Genomic DNA, 19569 nt, shown 5'->3' on the forward strand with positions numbered 1-19569 from the left:
ATGTGGTCCTTTCTCTCTTCCTAAAACACCTCCCTCTTTGGTATCTTGGCTTTAGGCTGCAGGCTCACTGAGTTTCAAAACCCTTCATTCAAGAGGAAGAAAATGATAGGGAGGAAAAGAAACCGTGGACAATTTTTTCATGGCTGGTTGGTTGAGAGTAGGCTAAATAGTCTTTGGCTTCTGTCCTAAGCCATATCATAGAGTCAGATTGACCTGCTGAGTAGGATGATCTATTTATAAATACGCTGTATAATGATAAAGGCTTGAACCTGGCTTATTGAAAAGACGGTATCATCAGATACGTCTAAGAGAAAGACTTGTGTTGAGATCAGAGTTCAAAAGGGAAAGATAGACAGAGGGAAATCTTAGCCCCTGTATCTCTACCCAGGCTCTGTGTCGTGTGGTCTGTCCCAGGGCCCCAGGGCAGGGCTTACCGGGCTACGGTGGCAGGCTCAGGGGAGGGGTGCTTTGAGTTGTTCCCTCTTCTATAACTGCTTCTTGGTTTGTGGCCACTGATGAAGCCTGGTGAATAGTTATGTCATGGTGTTAGATCATGGCATCTGCCAAAGCAGTTTAAAGCACCCTTGGTCACGTTGCCTCTGCATTAGCATGGAACCTCGGGGTGAAATCCTCTCAGCCATTTGGGATCATGTGTGTTTCCATGATTTCTAACAAGCAGAAATAAGGATTAAATGTCTTACCCGGTGTCTTTTAGCAAAAATCTTAGAATATTAATTTTTATCAAATGGTGTATTCTCCAGTTTTCTCTCTCTGGAAAAGATTTGTGAACACTAATGTAGGCTCTTGAAAACCAGGCTCCATGGAAGTATAAATGGATGGTGAAGACCCTGTCCTTCCTTTTTTAAACCTAGAGCCTAAAAGGGAAAAAGTATGTATTGTTTGAGAAATGCATTTTTAAAATAATTCTGAGACAACTTTTCTTCCCTAGCCCTTACATTTAAAATTTCTTCAGACTCCTTCACCATATTATTCATATATTTTTCATAAATTTACAGGGTGAGGTCAGAAGTTCTAATGCTTTAGAGTACATAGATGTCTTACTCTACGAAAAGCTCTTCCCTCTCCATGGTCTGTCTTTGTTTAAGAGTTTGGTATTTTTTAGGAGTTCATTTTCCGTCAGATTTTCAGGTGGTATATTTTAGAGACTCCCTGTCAGGACTCTGTGAAGAAAACTATTTCTGCTTTGGAAAAATGCTGAGTTTTAGAATTTTCTATCTGCAAAGAACAGGATTTTTTTCAAATATCTACTCTTTAACAGAGTACTAATTCTGAGCAAAAGATTGGAGATAAGAATACTGTATCAGTTTATTAGTAAATTGATGTCCAACCTCAGATGGTTAGCTCTGATGTGAGCTCAGAACCTGGCTCTGTTGCTTATTAGCTCTGTGATCTTAGGTCAGCATCCTTAAAATGGGAATATATCCACCCTCAGGTATGGTGCAAGGCTTTCATGAGATGATGCATGGAAAGGGTGCAGTGCTTCTACCTGAGTGGTGGTCAGTAGCTAGTAGAATTCTTATTGCCATGTGGTTGTCATTTTTTATTAAAACAACTCACCTGTACTCCATATAGATCTCTAGTGATTTCTTAAATTGCTTTCTACTTTTTGTTTTGTATAATTTAACCTTATTTTTTTAAGCTAACATACTATCTCTTTCTCTTATTGCTTACATAGAAGATAAGTATAATTTACATGGTTATTCCACAAATTGGTCGGTAGGGTCTTCTGGAAGGGTCAGTCAGGAACCATCATGGGATGACAGAAAAGTTCGTCTTACCCTCTTCATTTCCCACTCTATCCTGGAAATTAAACTTAGAGTCAGTCTGTGGGAACAGCACAAATAGCACTATTTGAATCCCAGGCAAAGGTGTGAGTTGCAGGCCAGTCTGAGAATATGAATCATGTCCTCCCCATCTCATGTCTTCAAGGAGGAAATACCGGGATGGTGGTTTTCTTATTTGCCATCCAAATAGTCTGACATATTGTTTCCCTGCAGTCTGCTCACTTAGAGATGCCAGTAACTTTCTCCTGTGGACATATGGTCAGTGCCTTCTTTCTCCACAGCATCCAGATCAGTGGTCATTGCCAAGCTAATGTCCAGCCTCAGCCAGTGACCCCTACCTACACCACAACCACTGCTGGCCATGGCCATGACCCCTTCGAACAACATATTTCTGTACTTGTTCACCACATGTATGGTGTTGATCTCTTGGTCTGCAAAAGCAATAAGTCAAAAACCACCTTTTGTTTTTATAAGTGAATTCCTCCCCTCCTTCCTCCTTTTTTTCTGCTTTGCTTTTCTTTTTGCATGTGAATTACCTTCCTGGATATCAGCACCTGAGAAATTGCCAGACCATATACTCAATATTTTCAAGCATATCCTGTGATCTAGAAGTTTCCTCCCCCACGATAGAAATTCAGGAGTAATGAGATTTGTGGTTAAAATCAGAAATATAAACCCTTCACCATATACTAAAACTGATGCTAAATGGGCATAAAGATTGACTACCATAAAAATGAAATCTTGTGTGGCTGTCTTTGAAGCTGTCTTCGATTTCATGAAGTTTTTTCTCAGTGGGTAGAAACGCATCCCCTCTAGCGTCTGCTTATAGTGAATTACTGATCCATCTAAACAGGAGGATGAGCTCATCAAATTGAAGAAGCACAGTAGACGTGGGGAATGTTTACATGTAAGGCATTTATCTGAAATGTTAGCAAAAAGGCCGTTGGGAGGATCTCATCTGGAGGGGCCCCTCGGGCGCTCAGAGAAAGCATCTGGAACGGCTAGATTCTGAGCAGGGAGATGATTCTCACTGGAAGAAGCGCCGACCGGCTGCCCTGTCGTGCCCATCACCGAGGACACCTTGCCTTGTCTCTTGGCTCCCCAGACCCAGTGCAAAATGTGGTTCAGGTGCTGGAGAAACAGTACCTGGAGGAGAAGAGGAGTGCCCTCGAGGAGCAGCGGCTCATGTATGAGCGGGAGCTGGAGCAGCTCCGTCAGCAGCTGTCCCCGGAACGGCGGCCCCCGAGCAGCGGCCCTGACCGCCTGGCCTACAGCGGCCAGACGGCTCAACAGAAGGTGACCCAGTGGGCAGAGGAGAGGTAAGAACGGGACCTGGGGAACCCAGGGTCACCAAGGGGGGTCAGCCTAGCAAGGAAGGAGATCTTGGTCCCAGATCTGGGTCGTTAGCAGTTGCCTTTTCCTTTGAGAGATACTGTCCATCCGCAGGATGTTTACTGCAGTGTTAGTTGTTAAAGACCACCCCTCTCCCCCTTACGCTTCAGTAAAAATGGCACCACATGCCAGTACCACCGGCAGGTATTGAAAGAGAGAAAGTTTGAATACTCCTGTAGCATAAAAGCATTCCTCATCTTTAAATTTCTCTTACTTTGGATTCTCTCTAAATACAACTGTGACATTAAGAGATCTACTAAATGTGTATTTTCCGAATTTATGGCTTTTAAATACTTAACTGAGGTGCCGGTGGGAGAAGCATCGTCCGAGAGGACAGTGCGTCACTTGTGGATTCTGTCGTGTTCTTACCGCAGTCTAGGCGCGGTGCTGACCTAACAGTCCCCGCAGACTGTGCCAGAGGGGCGGTTCTGTCCGTCCCGTAGATCGGGCGCTCACTTTACGTGTCCTCAGTCACCCGCCTGGCCAGTGAGAAGGCCAGCGTGTGAACCCAGATCTGCCTGTAGTCCCCTTACTAACAGCAGTAACGAAAGTAGCATTTGGTGTTTACAGAGCATGGTCCAGGCACCAAGTGCTTTACATGTATTCATCTCATCTTCACAACTGCTACTCTGTTTGATCATTTGTACCCCATTTCACACATGAGCAAACAGGCTGCGAGGGGTTGAATGATTTCCCCAAAATCATTTTTTTTAGTATAAACATTCACACATGTATTTTGCAATATTCTTTTTGCACTTAACATTTATTTGTGAACATTTTCATTGTTTTAAACAACCACTACTATGTTATATTAGAGGCCGAATTCCTTTGTATGACATAGAATAATTCTTTGAATTAGTTTCACATTGTTGGATATTTAGTTCTTACTAAAATTTTTGCTTTCATAAATAATGCTGCAAAGAACAACCATGTGCACAAATTACTGTGAACATCATTATCTTTTTTTTAAAAAAAGATTTTATTTATATATTTGAGAGAGACAGAGATAGCAAGAGAGATCATGGGCAGGAAGGAGAGGGAGAAGCAGGCTACCCACTGAGCAAGGAGCATGGACCCCAGGACCATGACCTGAGCGCAAGGCAGACGCTCAATGACTGAGGCACCCAGGCGCCCCATTATTTAGCTTCTTATTACAGAGTCCTAGAAGTAGAATTGCCAGGCCAAAGTGTAGGGGAAATATTAAGACTTGATGCAAACTGACAAGCTACCTCCCAGAGTCCCTTAGCTGGCAAGTCGGGGCAGTGAGATCAGAGCCATGGCCGTCTGACGCCATGAGCTCTCATGAGCAGTGAGACTCTTAAACCGGAGCCACATCCAGGGAAGATGACCCCTAAGAGCGGAAGAGGGAGAAGAGGAGCCCAACCCTGCTCGCCATAATAATGCACTTGATTGTTCTAAATTAAGAGAAAAGAGTCAGTGGCATTTTCCCCAGGAGCTGCCCGCTCATCTGTCTGGATACTGCAGTATGAAGATTTATCCTACTTGTAACACATTACTCTCTTTTTCTGTGCCTGGATAAAAGAGGCAAAGGTTATCAGATGGTGCTTTTTCTGAAGAGCTGCCTTCTCTGCCTGTACTGCGAGCTGGTGGCTTTCTTCTAAGCAACAGTGGGCTTGAAAGTAATTGTGATTGGACCCACTGATACCTTTCTGTTCAGTCTCCCTAATTACTTCTCTATGTCCTGAAGATGGTAAAAGACAAAAAAAGATGCAACAGAAAAAGTGGATTGTTTTGAATGATAGTATTTTTCAGTCAAGTGTTAAAATTTTTTTTCCCACTTAGCTTAAGTCCAAATTGATTTTCTTTGAGGCTCAAGTTCTTAAACATAAGGAGAGTAGCAAGGATGATATTTTGGGGATGTCATCCAAGGAGAGGAGAATGGTTACAATATTTATTTCACCAGAGTCACTGGATAAAATTAAGATGTCATTAATGATGGACTGTTATATTAGAAGCTGGGACTCTTACCTAAATAAATGTGGATGGCTTGTGAAATACTGAGGGACTCATACCTAAGTAAATGTTGAAGGGCTGAAAATCAACTATATTTAAGAGCTAGTGAGAATTACAAAGAAAATCAGAGATGCCGATTCTTCTTTCTGGACACTTACAATGGAGTGTAGAGCAAGATACAAATACGTGAAAAGTGCATCGTAATAGTAAATTAAAAGACAGTTTCATCCAACAATAGGAAGTGTTGCAGTTGCATAATTGTCCCTTTGTCATTGATCCCTGAGCTGAAGAATAACTTCCCAGGGCAGGGGATCTGTGATAAACAGGTGGGTGCCTGGGCAGGGAATGCAGGAGGAGCTGTGGTGGTTAGTGCAGGGTGGGACCCCATTCCGTGGAGCCTTCTGTAGCAAGATCATGGAGAAGGAAGGATTTCAAGCGAGTTTGAAGGGTGGCGACTGGACGGGCGGACAGGAGGTGGGAGGCATTTTGAACGGGCAGGTTGGTACAAACAAATGGGATGCCATGGAGAAGAGGAAGGTGTGTTTAGGGGATTACATGAGAGCTGTTTTGTTTGGTCTAAAAGGTGACTTACAGAGGAGGATGGAAAGCTAAGTCCAAAGCTATTCTGTAGGGCGCAGAGGAGGTTTTCAACTGAGGACTGACCTGAGACAGGCAGGGATTTATGTGACTGTCTGGGAGGGAAGAGGAAGAGTGGGGGGGGCTGTGAGGTTATGGGGGCAGGGATGGGAGCCAAGAACCAGGGGCTACGAAAACAATAGAGAGTTAGGAGATATTTCAAAGAGAGAATCAACAAGGCTTTTTTTCTGGATGTTGTGGAAAAGAGAAAAGACGGAGCTGGCTGGAAGAAGTCAAGTTCGGGTAACTGAAAAAAAAATGGTAATATCACTTAGAAAACGCAGGCAGATGGGATGCATGTGTCATATGGTTTAGGTTAACTTTATATTAACATCTTGCAGTCGGCCTCCTGTATCACTTCTAAGGTGATAAGAAAGGAGTAGAGATTGGGTGTTCCAAGCTCCTCATTGTCCCACGAAGTAAGGGCAGGTGTGTAAATGGTAGAAGAGAGAAGCTAGATGAGGCTAGATAAGCAGTCTGTTAGCCTGGATTACCTCTGAGTCCAGACTCACAGGTGGAACCCAGAAGTACTGTTCCTTTCACTCACTGGGTAGTTTGGGGGTATCCCATGGTAGGCCACGCACTTGTCCAGGAATTAGCTGTAATGACAGACCAAAAAATAACTTGGTTCTCGCCCCAGTGTGCCTGAAGCTCAGGTAATTATACAAATAAATGAGAGTCTAACTAGGACAAATGCTACTGAGACAGAGCACGTGGGGCTGGGAGAGCAGGTACTAGGGTTTTGACCTATATTCAGCATCAGAACATTAGGGAAGGTCTCACCATGAAACGCTATTGTGTGGAGTTGAAAAGTTGAATTCCTGCTGCCACAGAAAACCCCTGCTTCTCGCCTTTTACCAGCTGAAGAAATCGTGTGAAATGCTTTCTCCTTATGGCCCCATATTCCTCTCCCCTTCCCCTCAGCCCCAGAAGCACATAAGTCATAATCAGTTATTTTCCCGCCAGAATCCCTTGATTGGTTTTTTGGCAGCAACATATCAAAATCTAGCAGTTTTCAAATGGTAGAGGATTTAAAATATGGTTTTTAGTTAAGTCTCTTCACCTATTTTTTTTTTTTAAGATTTTATTTATTCATCTGAGACACAGAGATACAGAGAGAGAGAGAGCATGAGCAGGGAGAGAGGCAGAGGGAGAAGGAGAAGCAGACTCCCCGCTGAGCAGGGAGCCCGATGCGGGGCTCGATCCCAGGACCCCGGGATCATGACCTGAGCTGAAGGCAGATGCTTAACCATCTGAGCCACCCAGGTGCCCCTCTCTTCACCTATTTTGCTCCTCATCAGTGGTGACCAATAGGGAGCCCACAGTACCCTTGTGGGAGGAAGGAAACATTAAAAACAAAACAAAACAAAAAAACCTTTTTTTTTTTGGACAAAAAAACAGTTGAAAAGTATCTCCTGAAAGGAGTTTTCTACCACTTTCTAATACCATGACTCACTTAGAACCAGGATTACAGTTTCCTTTTCTTTCAGATGTTCTCATTTCCTTTTTCGCTACCCCGCAGGGATGAGCTCTTCCGTCAAAGCCTGGCAAAGCTGCGCGAGCAGCTCGTGAAAGCTAATACCTTGGTAAGGGAGGCAAACTTCTTAGCTGAGGAAATGAGCAAGCTCACTGACTACCAAGTGACTCTGCAGATCCCTGCCGCAAACCTCAGCGCCAATAGGAAGGTAAGAGTGTTTTTAAAGAAAATGAGAGCAAAATGCACAACTTATGTACTGTAAGATAGAATACACACCTGACATCCAAAAGAACATCCATGAGGAGATCTTGATGTGAGTCAGAGTATTTATTCTTTTTAAGACTTCCTCTATATTCGGGCACCTGGGCGGCTCAGTCAGTTAAGCGGCTGCCTTCGGCTCAGGTCATGATCCTGGGGTCCTGGGATCGAGCCCCACATTGGGCTCCCTGCTCAGGGGGGAGTCTGCTTCTCCCTCTCCCTCTCCTGCTCCCCCTGCTTGTGCTCTCTTTCTGTCAAATAAATAAATAAAATCTAAAAAAAAAGAAAAACAGACTTCCGCTATATTAATATAACATTGTTTGCCAACTAGGCTTCAACAGTAAAAATTAAAAAAAAAAAAAAAAGATTTCCTCTATAGATCCTCCCCCCCCCCCCCCGGAGTTTATGTGCCCTCAGATATGTTAAAATTAGAAATATATATAAGTAATTCCTCTTGCTTTTCTCTTTCCTATGACTGGTCCTTTCTGGAATGAGAGATAGGTATATGTTTTGTTATGGTACCATTTTTAAGAGTGGATTCTACAAGAAAGGAAGACTTGTATAATACCTTTTTTTTGTACACAGAACAACTTTTTGCAGTCATTGGGAAGTTTACCATCATTTCAACTTCAAGGATTTTTTTTTCCTTTAAGAAGAAACTTCAAAAGAAAATAATTTTTCATCCATTTGTGTTTGCCTCCAGCAAGCAAACTAGAAATGAGTCAGGGAGTATTTCATTAATCTTTCTCTATTTTAGTTCTTTGACCAAGCAGTTCTTTGAAAAATTTATCTTAAGTCCACGGTCATAGAAGTGTTCATAAAGTCCATGTGCTTTTTGTAGAAGGATGCTTATCATAATGGCCTTTATAGTAGCAAAAATTTGAAATAGCCGTGATGTTGAACAATATAATAACTTGTCAGGTGAGTGGTCTATCCAAATAACAGATTTCTATGTTGCCATTAAAAAATCATGTCTATGAGGGGCACCTATGTGGCTCAGCTGGTTAAGCATCTGCCTTTGGCTCAGGTCATGATCCCAGAGTCCTGGGATCAAGCCTCTGCATCCGGCTCCCTGCTCAGCAGGGAGTCTGCTTCTCCCTCTGCCCCCTGCTCATGCTCTCTCTCTTTCTCTCTCTTTCTCAAATAAATAAATAAAATCTTTTTTTAAAAGAAAAAAAATCATGTCTGTGAGGAATATTTAACAACACAAGGAGATGATCATAATATAAAAACTGTGGAGAGAGGATCAGGATAGGAGATTTACAGTTTTGTTTGGTTCTGCTTATGATAAAAGTAAAAAGCATATGCATGGGTATACACAGAAGATTTCATTAATCTTTTTGCATCTTAGTTGAAAATAAGCCAGAATGTTCCCTAGGTGGTAGAATTTCATATTCTTTCTGTATACATTATGTGTCTTTTTCAAACTTGCTACTTGATAGTTACATATTTAACAATCCAAAAAGCCGTAACAAGGCTCATTTCGCTTGTTGTGTGTTTTTGTTTTCCTTCACTCTGCAGAGAGGAGCCATCGTGAGTGAGCCAGCTATTCAAGTGAGGAGGAAAGGAAAGGGCACCCAAGTTTGGACCATTGAGAAGCTGGAGAATAAATTAATTGATATGAGAGACCTTTATCAAGAATGGAAGGAAAAAATTCCTGAGGTAAAAGAGATAAATGTCAAGGAGATTTGACCATGTCGAAAGCGCAGAATGTAAGTGATAATCACCGTCAGAACACACACATGCGCGGCGGTGACTATCTGCGGTCGTACTTGGGACATTGATATTAGAAAACTAACGTAGAAGTGACCTTGAAAGGGGTCCTAAGTTGAATCAGTCATAGAACATGCGATCCCCACATGGACAGGAACTAAATGAAGAGAACACGTGACATATTCTTCGTTGGCAGAGTTTTTGTTACATTTCAAGTGAAGTGAAATAGAACAAAGCAAATCTGTGCTGTTTGGTCAGTGTTGTGACAAATCCACATGGATGGAGCCAGCTTGGATTTAGTATTCATTAGCATGTGTTCATGCTCCCCCAGCTGTGATCGTGGCTGGGGAGGTTACAAAGAATAATTTTAGAAAGCACAATCCATCTTTTTGGATACTAGTAATGGAAAAGAAGCCTCGGTGAAGGAAATGGGGCAAAGCACAGGGAATGGAGTGAAAAAGGCTGCACGTGGGGTGTGATAGGGAAGAGAGTCAGTGACTAAGGAAGAACTCTCCCCGCAGACATCATGTAGCCCCCCAGCTGTCAAGCCCCTCCCATGTGCTACTTTTGTTTTATTTTTGCAACATGATTGTAATATTACTTTTTTAATTTCTTTGGATAAATGCTTTCTTTTTTAAGAAACATTTTTTTAAAACATAGTTTTAAATAATATTATCCAAGTTGGTGTTTTGTTTCCTACTCGCCTCCCCCATGCCCCCCTACCCCATTAGGCAAAGCGTCTCTATGGGAAACGAGGTGACCCTTTCTATGAAGCCCAAGAGAATCACAACCTAATTGGCGTCGCTAATGTGTTCTTGGAGTGTCTCTTCTATGATGTGAAACTTCAGTATGCAGTTCCTATCATCAGCCAGCAGGGGGAGGTAAGGACAAGCTATCCTTGGAGGAAACAGTTTAAGGGTGTGTGTCTGTCTGTGTGAATCCAATTTAAGTTATTCTCTTGAGGTGTATCAGGAAACTAGGGTGAATAGTCAGGATCACATTCTTTCTTTGCTCCTATCAATAGAAACTATCAAAATTAAATCATGGTTTTTTAAGATTATAAGATTAAAACCATATAAGATTATTACAACAAGTTTATTTATGGTTCATGAGTTTTTTTCTTTGTTTTAATCAAATTAGAAATCTTTTGGAAACCAGATTCAGCTCCATCCCCCTATTTATCTTCCTTTAATCTCTTATGTTTGTAATATACTCAAATTCCTTCCCGGCCCCTATGTGGTCTTCACAAGATACAACTTGGGAGCATTATTTTGAAATCTAAAGTATTCAAGGAAAATAAGCTTAACCCCTTTTAAAAAACAAAAGAAAACAAAATACTTGAGATTTCAGTTACTTACATGTATTGACCTTATTATGTAGGTCTAAGACATTTTAGAAAATATTCAAGTTCAAACTGTTTGATTTTTATCCATTTCATCAACTGATCTTTTTATTTTAAATTTAGTAACATCGTTATTCCGTAGCTTGCCCTTCCATAACATGCAGACTTGAAATACTTAGTTATCCCTTGTGATCCTTGGGGCAGGCTGTGAGCAGGATGCCATTCTGCCCGGAGTGAGCCGGGAAGCAGAGCCCAGGTTCCCAGCTGTGGTGTGTACCTGCACAGCTCACATTCTGCATGTGGCAGCCCCCCGGGGACATTCTGCTCTAGAAGACCAGCGGGCTGGAATTGCTTTTTCCCATGTGAAAAAGTTCCTGTGGCAAAGGAATCCAGTGACTCAGTTCTTAAGCTGGGGTCTGGGCTGGGCTTTGAGTGTTCCATTCATCCCTCTGAAGTTATATTAAAAATGTATTAATTCTCAAAGACCATTGAAAAAAATCTTGAGAACTATTGCCTTCAAACTGATTTCTGCCATTCCCCCTCCTCTGATTCCTCCATATCGGTCTCACTCGTCCAAGACCATCGACGAATTTCTCAAGTCTCTGCTGCCAATGGCAGTGGGGGGTCTGACTCCCTTTAAAAATGGGCCTTCCTATTTAAGACAACAGCAGCATGGCTGGGACGTGTCACCTTCACAGCTCCAGCCGCTGCAACCTTAACCTGTGTTACGAAAGATAACTTGGCCAGTTATAGCGCTCTGAGGGTGCCAAGTGCGGGATAATTCTTGTCCTTCGGTTCAGTTCTGGGCACCCAGCTGGAAGAGGGGCACTGCCAACCTAGCTCCTGCCCAGAGGACCACCAGGATGTTGAGGACATGTTAAGCCTTTGGCGGGGGGGGAACAGTTTTAAAGGAACCGTTTCCTTATAACTGTGTCCTTGTGTTTGTTGCTCCTCCTGGGATGGGTCTCCTTCCTCCATGGACCCACCTCCACCCTGCTCCCAGCCCCAGTGTGAGTCACATACCTATTCTCTACTCCCAAGAGAGTAGACTCTCCAGGAGCCTGGTGACCGTGTCTTTGGGTTTACTGTTGTAAAAGCAGTGTTTCGTGCAGTTCCTGGCTTACGACTGATTCCTGGATCAGTTTAACCCATCACAACCTGCACGTATCTCTACTATTTGTCTCGGTAGTCCCGTGAGGCAGGTGTTTGGTCAGCAGACTAAATGAATGAATACATATGAAGTGGAAAATAAACCACTCCGGGTAGAATACGAGAGCAGCCTTTACTCTGTTCGTGGGCTGCCTGTAAAGAAGGATGAGAAGGAAGATGACTCCAAAAGGCAAGTGGCAGAGAGGCAGGTTTGGCTCCAAGTCAGGCAGGGTGATTGCAGGGGAGGCGATGGAAGGACCGGCTGTGGAAGGCGTGAGGTTCCCACCGCTGGAGCAGGCCCAGCAGCAGCCCGGGGGTCTGGCGGCGTGCTCTCCGTCTCAGGTCAGGCTTCTGCACACGATGCCTGTAACCCACAGGCACTCTGGTCCCTGCTGCAGGTTGCCGGGCGTCTCCACGTAGAAGTGATGCGAGTGACAGGGGCCGTCCCGGAGCGCGTGGCGGAGGATGACTCCTCGGAGAACTCCAGCGAAGGCGGGAGCCTTGAAGTCGTGGACAACAGTGGGGAGGTCGTTCACCGGGTCAGGAAACTGACATGCCGGGTGAGAGGACAGGATGGGCGGGCACGATAAGCCACCGTGTTCAGGCAAGGCAGCTCAACAGAAGATCTTGGGAGTTTTTCGTAGAGCGTAGTAAACGTTAAGCTTTCTGAGCACAACTTCCACGGCGGGCAGTACTTTTTCCAGAAGTAGAGCGCACTTTCTGATGCCAGTTGATGAAATTTTAAGAAGCCCCCGGGCTTTTGGCTGCAGGAAGTGTACATTGTTCAGGGAATCGTGCTTTTCCAGTAAAGGTTGCTTCTGCGTCAGAAGCTCAGCCAGTAGGAAAATTTGAGAGGATGAGTGCGTTTGTTGCCGGGCCCACATGCTACAGCGGTGGTCGTGGTACAGACTGATTATAAGTGGAACCCCTCATATGCCAGACGTTTTCAGGTATCCAACGGATAACCGATTTACTTAAAATAGAAGTATTGGAAGTAAGCGTGCATAGGTTAATGTTTTCTTGATCAGAATTTCATTGCTTTTTTTTTTTAATCTCTTTAGGTAAAAATTAAAGAGGCAACTGGGCTGCCCTTAAACCTCTCAAATTTTGTCTTCTGTCAATACACATTCTGGGACCAGTGTGAATCTACGGTGGCAGCCCCAGTGGTGGACCCCGAGGTGCCTTCCCCTCAGTCCAGGGACGCCCAGTACACCGTCACTTTCTCTCATTGTAAGGTATGGGCGCCATTACAAGACGAGCTACACGGGAGGCAATGGACCTGGGTGCCATTCAAAACTCTTCTTATAACTTACAGGTTCCCCCTATAAGAATGTTTAATAAAGGTAATATGTGTGTTGCACTTTTTAACCTCAAAATGTACTTCAGTACAAATTCAGATGGGAAGTTTTTTTTTGTGTTTTTTTTTTAAAGATTTTATTTATTTATTTGACAGAGAGAAACAGGGAGAGAGGGAACACAAGCAGGGCTCGATCCCAGGACCCCGGGATCATGACCTGAGCCGAAGGCAGACGCTAAACGGCTGAGCTACCCAGGCGCCCCTGATGGGAAGTTTTTAAAATAAAATCTGAGGGTGCCTGTATGGCTCAGTTGTTAAGCGTCTGCCTTCAGCTCAGGTCATGATCCCAGGGTCCTGGGATCGAGTCCCACATCGGGCTCCCTGCTCGGCGGGAAGCCTGCTTCTCCCTCTCCCACTCCCCCTGCTTGTGTCCCTGCTCTCACTATGTCTCTCTCTGTCAAATAAATAAATAAAATCTTAAAATAAATAAATAAATAAACAAATAAATAAATAAAATAAAATCTGAAAGGCCTCTCCCTGAAGTCTTAGGTCCTAGAGGTGTAATGGCTAGTAACATTTGTACACATTTAGATAAACTATTTTTTGTGCCCTCCAACTTTTATCTGTGTGTGGTCAATACATGTTCACACAGCAATGGGCATAGATACCGTCTCTTACCATCATGCATGCATAATGTCTTTAGAAAGTTTTTTGTTTTTTTTTTTTTACAAAAATGTGGTCATGTTATGTATATTGTAGAATTATACCCTTTAATATAGGTGAACCTCTTTCCAGTCGTTGGAATACGGTGTAACACTCCAAGCATCATATTCTAATGTGCCAAATGAGTTTTTAAAGAAAAGGTCAGTGGACAAGGTGAATTTTCGGTGACTGTTCGTTGGCCCTGTCGTGTGACCATCAGCCACCCTTCCTGGTTTTCACGTCAGACTGCCCACAGGTTGTTTCTGACTGACAGACAGACACTACATTCTGTTGTAATTTTGTTTTTCCTTGCACAATCCTTAACAGATACTCCAAACCCTTTCCTTTGGAAATTGTGCTTTTTCTTTCTGGCTCTACACCTATCAAATTTCACATAGGTAAAAGACTGTTAAGTCTTTCTTTTTCTGAAAACAAATAGTCCACTCTTTTTTTTCTTTCACCCATATTCACCAAGTCTGTTTCTCAGAATCCTTATGAGTTATTTTTTGGTTATTGTTGTCTGTATACTCTCTTAAATAGTCCCCATCTTTCTTTGGATCCACAAAGCTGTTCCTGTAGAAGAATGAAGCCTGAATTTTAAGTACATTCTGGTTAGCAACTATTTTGATGAACGCTAGTCGCAGAGACCTCGGATTCACTGTGTGACCTTGGATTCACTGTGTGACCTTGGGGTTTTTTTCATCAATAAGATGTGTAGCTTGTACTAATTGATCATTGGTTTGTTTTCCTTCTAAAATTCTGGCTCTATCTCCAAATACAATAAGTAAGAAGGTAAGTAGTAGAATGTTAAATCAACATAGTCTGGGAAGTCGACTCCCTTCATGCGAAGACGAGAATGTTGCATGACAGATGTGTACTTGGCTGAGCTTTCCAGAATTGAGAGCTGCAGAGTTGTCTTCACCAGAGACTTCACTAAGATGCTGCTGGAAAGATGCTCGGCTTGGCCCCTTGCCTGCCGCTTTGTTCAGGGTGATTTCCATACTCCAGTCCACTCAGTGTTCATTTCCTCACACTCCTCTGTCTGCGTTTCATGATGAGGAGCTGGAGTGGGGGAGTTTCAGAGCAAGAACACAGAATCATGAAGATAATCATAGGAAATTTAATTCTGTTCACAGTCTCCCAAGCCATAGCAAGGAGCAATCAGACGTTCTTTTTTTGTGATGTGCTGATTAGCCTACGGCGGGAGTTCTGAGTGGTCCTCCAGAACCACGAAGGAAGCAGGTGCTAGGTGCGGATTCACTCCCAAGCACCGTGATGCCGGACAGGATGCTTCTTTCAGTGTCCGCCCTGATTAAAGAAGGGAGTTGCACTCAGTCCCTCCTTCCTTGCTAGTATAAGAGCTAGTATTCCGGGTCTTTAAAACAGCACAGGTGGTTTTCAGGTTGGGATCAGACTAAACCACCTCCAAAGTGGATCTCTACACAATGGAAGGGTAAAAACGGAAATTGCACAGATTGCTCGGTGCGTGATTCTCGTTGCTCTTCCCTTGCTCCCACTTGCCCCAGGACTACGTGGTGACGGTGACAGAGGAGCTCCTGGAGTTCCTGTCTGACGGAGCCCTGGCCATTGAGGTGTGGGGCCACCGCTGTGCTGGGAACGGCAGCTCTGTCTGGGAAGTCGACTCCCTTCATGCGAAGACGAGAACATTGCATGACAGGTGTGTACTTGGCTGAGCTGATGCAGGCTCAAGACTGGCACCAGGCCAGAGGGTAAGAGTAGGGGTCCCCGGGCCTGCCTCCTCCTTGGTGAAATGGGAACAATAAAAGGAACTAGCAGGCATCGAGGACGTTGGATGGGGGAAGGAAAGCCTTTTCAACAAACAGTACGGAAACAACCACGTATCTGCTGGGTCAAAACCAACCTGGATCTTGGCTTCACACGATACACAAAATTTATTTTGGGATGGATCGGAACCTTTCATGGGAAAGATAAAACTGTAAAGCTTATTAAAAAAAAAAAAAAACCAGGATATTTTCCTTTTTTTTTTTTCCTTTTTGGAAGCTTTTATAAAAGTCTGTATAGAGCAATATTTAGACTCTGGATTCGGCTGCCAAGGAGCCCCTGTTGTGCTGTGGGAACTGGCCAGGGCATGGCAGGCTGTTCCACAGTGGAGGTGCTGGGCAGTATCTCACCTTCGGGGTCCCCAGTGCTCACATGGTGAGGCACAGACCTCTTAGGGCCTGTCTCATCACGTGGGTCCCAGGGAAGCACAGTCTTCACTCTGATGCCCAGCACATCCTGTCTGAGCAGCAGTTAACAGGGTCCCCGCTGGTAATCATCACGCCAGCCACAAACTTGCTGGATTTGGCCCTCTGTCCTCAGAGTTTCCCGGACACCAGGACCTCACGGTTCTTTGGCCCCACTCTCCATGATGAACCACTGCACGCCATGGCAGATCCGCCACACAGCAAGGAATCCTAGGAGCTGGTCACGCAGAGACTTGGCCTGGGTGATAGCACACGGACCTCCCATGGCCACCTTTTTAGCATAAAGCTCTCCACTGCCCTCAGGGAAGCCAAACCTCTGCTGAACCACTGCAGTCAGTTCTCAGGTCCACCAGCCCTTTTCCCCAAAAACTTTGCGCATCCTGGTAGCCGAGATCATGATTTCTGTCCCGGTTCCTATAACTCGTACCTCAGCTCCAGAGTAGCCATCCTCAGCCAGCTCCTCAGTGAGAAACTCATTCACTTGAGCTTTGAAGATGCCATCGGCCACAAGCTTCCTCTTCTTGGAAATTTGCCCCGTCATCTTGCGCAGGAGGATATCTTCTTGGAAATTTGATCCTTTGCCTTTTCTGTGACCTAGCAATCTACTCCTGGGTATTTCCCCAAGAAAAATGAAAATGTAAGTCTGTAAACAGACTTGTTCACAAATGTTCATGGCTGTTCTTCTTATAATATCCCCCAAACTGCCAACAACCCAAATGTGTGAGAATGTTTGATAAACAAATTATACTACTAGTCATGTAACAAATATTACTCAGCTCTGTTAACAAAGAAAAGGACAACAGATACCCATTTGAATGAATCGCAGAAACATTACACTGAACCAAAAAGGCCAGACCTAAAAGAGTATGCACTAATGATTCCCTTCTTATGAATTTCTAGAACAAGCAGAACTAATTTATTTTTTTTTTAATTTTTTTTTAAAGATTTTATTTATTCATTTGAGAGAGAGAGCACATGAGAGGGGGGAGGGTCAGAGGGAGAAGCAGACTCCCCGCCGAGCAGGGAGCCCGATGCGGGACTCGATCCCGGGACTCCAGGATCATGACCTGAGCCGAAGGCAGCTGCTTAACCAACTGAGCCACCCAGGCGCCCAATGAAACTTTATTTATTTATTTTTATAAAGATTTTATTTATTATTTGACAGAGAATGAGAGAGAGAGAGCACATGAGAGGGGTGAGGGGCAGAGGGAGAAGCAGGCTCCCCGCCGAGCAGGGAGCACGATGCGGGACTCGATCCAGGGACTCCAGGATCATGACCTGAGCCAAAGGCCGTCGCTTAACCGACTGAGCCACCCAGGCGCCCAAGCAGAAATAATTTATAGTTACGTGGCCGCTGTGGGATGCTGTGGGTATTGAACGGGAAGGGGCGTGAGCAAACTTGCAGAGGCAAATGATGGGGTAGTGACAGAGGTATGTGCATTTTCACAATTCATCAAACTCTACTTGAAAACTGGACATTTCACTGAATATACATTATACCTCAATAAAATAAAGAGAAAAGCCAAACCATAGGGTTGTTTTGAGAGTTAAATAAGAAAACCTACATGACAGCGCGATGTCCAGCCCATAGTAAGGGCTCAGGGGGTGGTGGCTCATTCCTATTGCTCATGATGTCCCTGGGCATTGACGTTGTTGTCCATGGGAACGTGTTTCTGCAGGTGGAATGAGGTAACACGGAGAATAGAGATGTGGCTCTCCATACTGGAATTGAACGAGCTAGGAGAATACACAGCAGTGGAGCTTCACCAGGCAAAAGATGTCAACACGGGAGGCATCTTCCAACTCAGACAGGTACTAGGCTTGGTTTTCTTTGTTTTTGTTTTCTCTTTGTCCCACTCTTACACACCGTTTCTGGGAATTTTCTAGTTATGGGCTTCTGTATTCCCTGATTCTCTTCTCTTCCTTTATCCTCTTCCCCCATTCCTTGCCCTTCCCATTCCTGGCACCCATTGTCCCCCACCCGCCGCCCTCTGCAGGGTCATTCCCGGAGGGTGCAAGTCACAGTGAAACCCGTGCAGCATTCTGGGACACTACCACTCATGGTCGAAGCCGTCCTGTCTGTCTCCATTGGGTGCGTCACTGCCAGGTCCACCAAGCTGCAGAGAGGGCTGGACAGTTACCAGGTAAGACCAGCACATTGGAAGTAGTCTGCAGCGAGGACCAGCTAATGCAGAGAAAGGCAGTCAGTGATCTGGGATGGAGACCTTTGGGGAATATGACCAAACTCCTTGTCCTGACCTTATTATCTATACCCCTCCCTTCACATTTCCATCCATTGCCTTTCTTATGAGGTTTGAAATACTGTACCAGCTTAGTGTTGATTAATAATAATTTTATTTGTAAACACACATATGAATGGTATGTTACTCATTTACTTCAGTCAGATTTCATTTTCTGTCTGGCTCCAGTTAGGTTATGTTGGATATTTGGCATGGTTGCCTGGCCCAGTCCACTTTTATTAATATAAAATTGCCCCCATACACTGGCATCATTTTTTTTTTAAAAGATTTTATTTATTTATTTGACAGAGACAAAGCGAGAGAGGGAACACAAGCAGGGAGAGAGGGAGAGAGGTAGAAGCAGGCTTCCCGCTGAGTAGGGAGCCCAATGCGGGGCTCGATCCCAGGACCCTGGGATCATGACCTGAGCTGAAGACAACCGCTTAATGACTGAGCCACCCAGGCACCCTACACTGGCATAATTTAACAGTTCTTTGAAAGCTTTCTTTTTTTTTTCCAATTAAAAGTTGTCCTCATGATCATTTTTGTCCATTAAATCCTCCTTTACTAAATCTTCTGTTCTCATTTTAAAATTAAAAGATTGGGGGGCACCTGGATGGCTCAGCTGGAAGAACATGTGAATCTTGATCTTGGGGTCTTGAGTCCCATATTGGGTGCAGACATTATTTTTTAAATAAATAAGTAAATATTTGTAAAAAGTGAAAGGTGAAAACATCAAAGAATTAATCTTCATGTTACCAACCCCAGCTCTTCATCACTCTGTGAGGATGAACTTTGAGATTAGGAACTTGCCTGAAGTGGCCTGAAAGAAGGCATGTGCTTTCGCTCAGTCCCCAGTTTACTGTCAGGTATGAATTAGGGGAGGAATCAGCCCATTGAACTCTGGCTGCTTCACTACCACACGAGAGAGGGAGCACTGCCTGTTGTGATGTTTCTCTGTGGCGCCTGGGTGGAGGCCCAGCCCGTCTTGAAAATGATTCATCTTCAGTCTCAGTTTCCTTGCACTCCCTGGCATTCAGGCAAAGACTTTCTGAAAGCTAGAAGGAACAGTGGCTTGGCCTACGAGGCCTTAGGAAGGCATAGTTTTGTCAAACGCCGCCTTCCCTGTCCCAGGCCAAAATTGCCCCTGGTTCTCAGAGCCAGAGAGAGTATGAAGGAAGGCCTGAGGACAGTCTGCTGTTCTGGGGGAGAAGCCTCCCCCAGACTTTTCCTCATATGTGGAGTAGAAGACTGGGTTGTGTGGATTCTCATCCCAGCTCAGTCCCTCACTCAGCCATCAACCTTGGGGGTGGCTGCAGGGCCTGGTAGAAAGGTCGCTGGCCTGGAACCGGGGGG

General features: G+C 44.4%; 1 protein-coding gene and 1 pseudogene across 17 annotated transcripts in view; one reads left to right on the forward strand and one right to left on the reverse strand.

Moving 5' to 3' along the window:
- The window catches only part of KIF13A (kinesin family member 13A), a 208089-nt gene that overhangs the window by 157057 nt on the left and 31463 nt on the right, over positions 1-19569 (forward strand). For all 17 annotated transcript variants that reach the window (XM_064597116.1, XM_064597118.1, XM_064597121.1 and 14 more), the window contains 9 exons: positions 2911-3124; positions 7330-7492; positions 9064-9204; positions 9987-10136; positions 12145-12306; positions 12808-12981; positions 15272-15423; positions 17653-17785; positions 17971-18117. In XM_064597116.1, coding sequence (XP_064453186.1) covers positions 2911-3124; positions 7330-7492; positions 9064-9204; positions 9987-10136; positions 12145-12306; positions 12808-12981; positions 15272-15423; positions 17653-17785; positions 17971-18117 — 1436 coding nt within the window. The remainder of the gene's footprint in view (positions 1-2910; positions 3125-7329; positions 7493-9063; positions 9205-9986; positions 10137-12144; positions 12307-12807; positions 12982-15271; positions 15424-17652; positions 17786-17970; positions 18118-19569) is intronic.
- Positions 15771-17659, reverse strand: LOC123837092 (small ribosomal subunit protein uS3-like; annotated as a pseudogene).

The sequence above is a fragment of the Mirounga angustirostris genome, unplaced genomic scaffold (genome assembly GCF_029215605.1).
Source record: "Mirounga angustirostris isolate CCGP_5_RB_7025 unplaced genomic scaffold, mMirAng1.0.hap1 SCAF_8, whole genome shotgun sequence".
NCBI classification, from domain to species: domain Eukaryota; kingdom Metazoa; phylum Chordata; class Mammalia; order Carnivora; family Phocidae; genus Mirounga; species Mirounga angustirostris.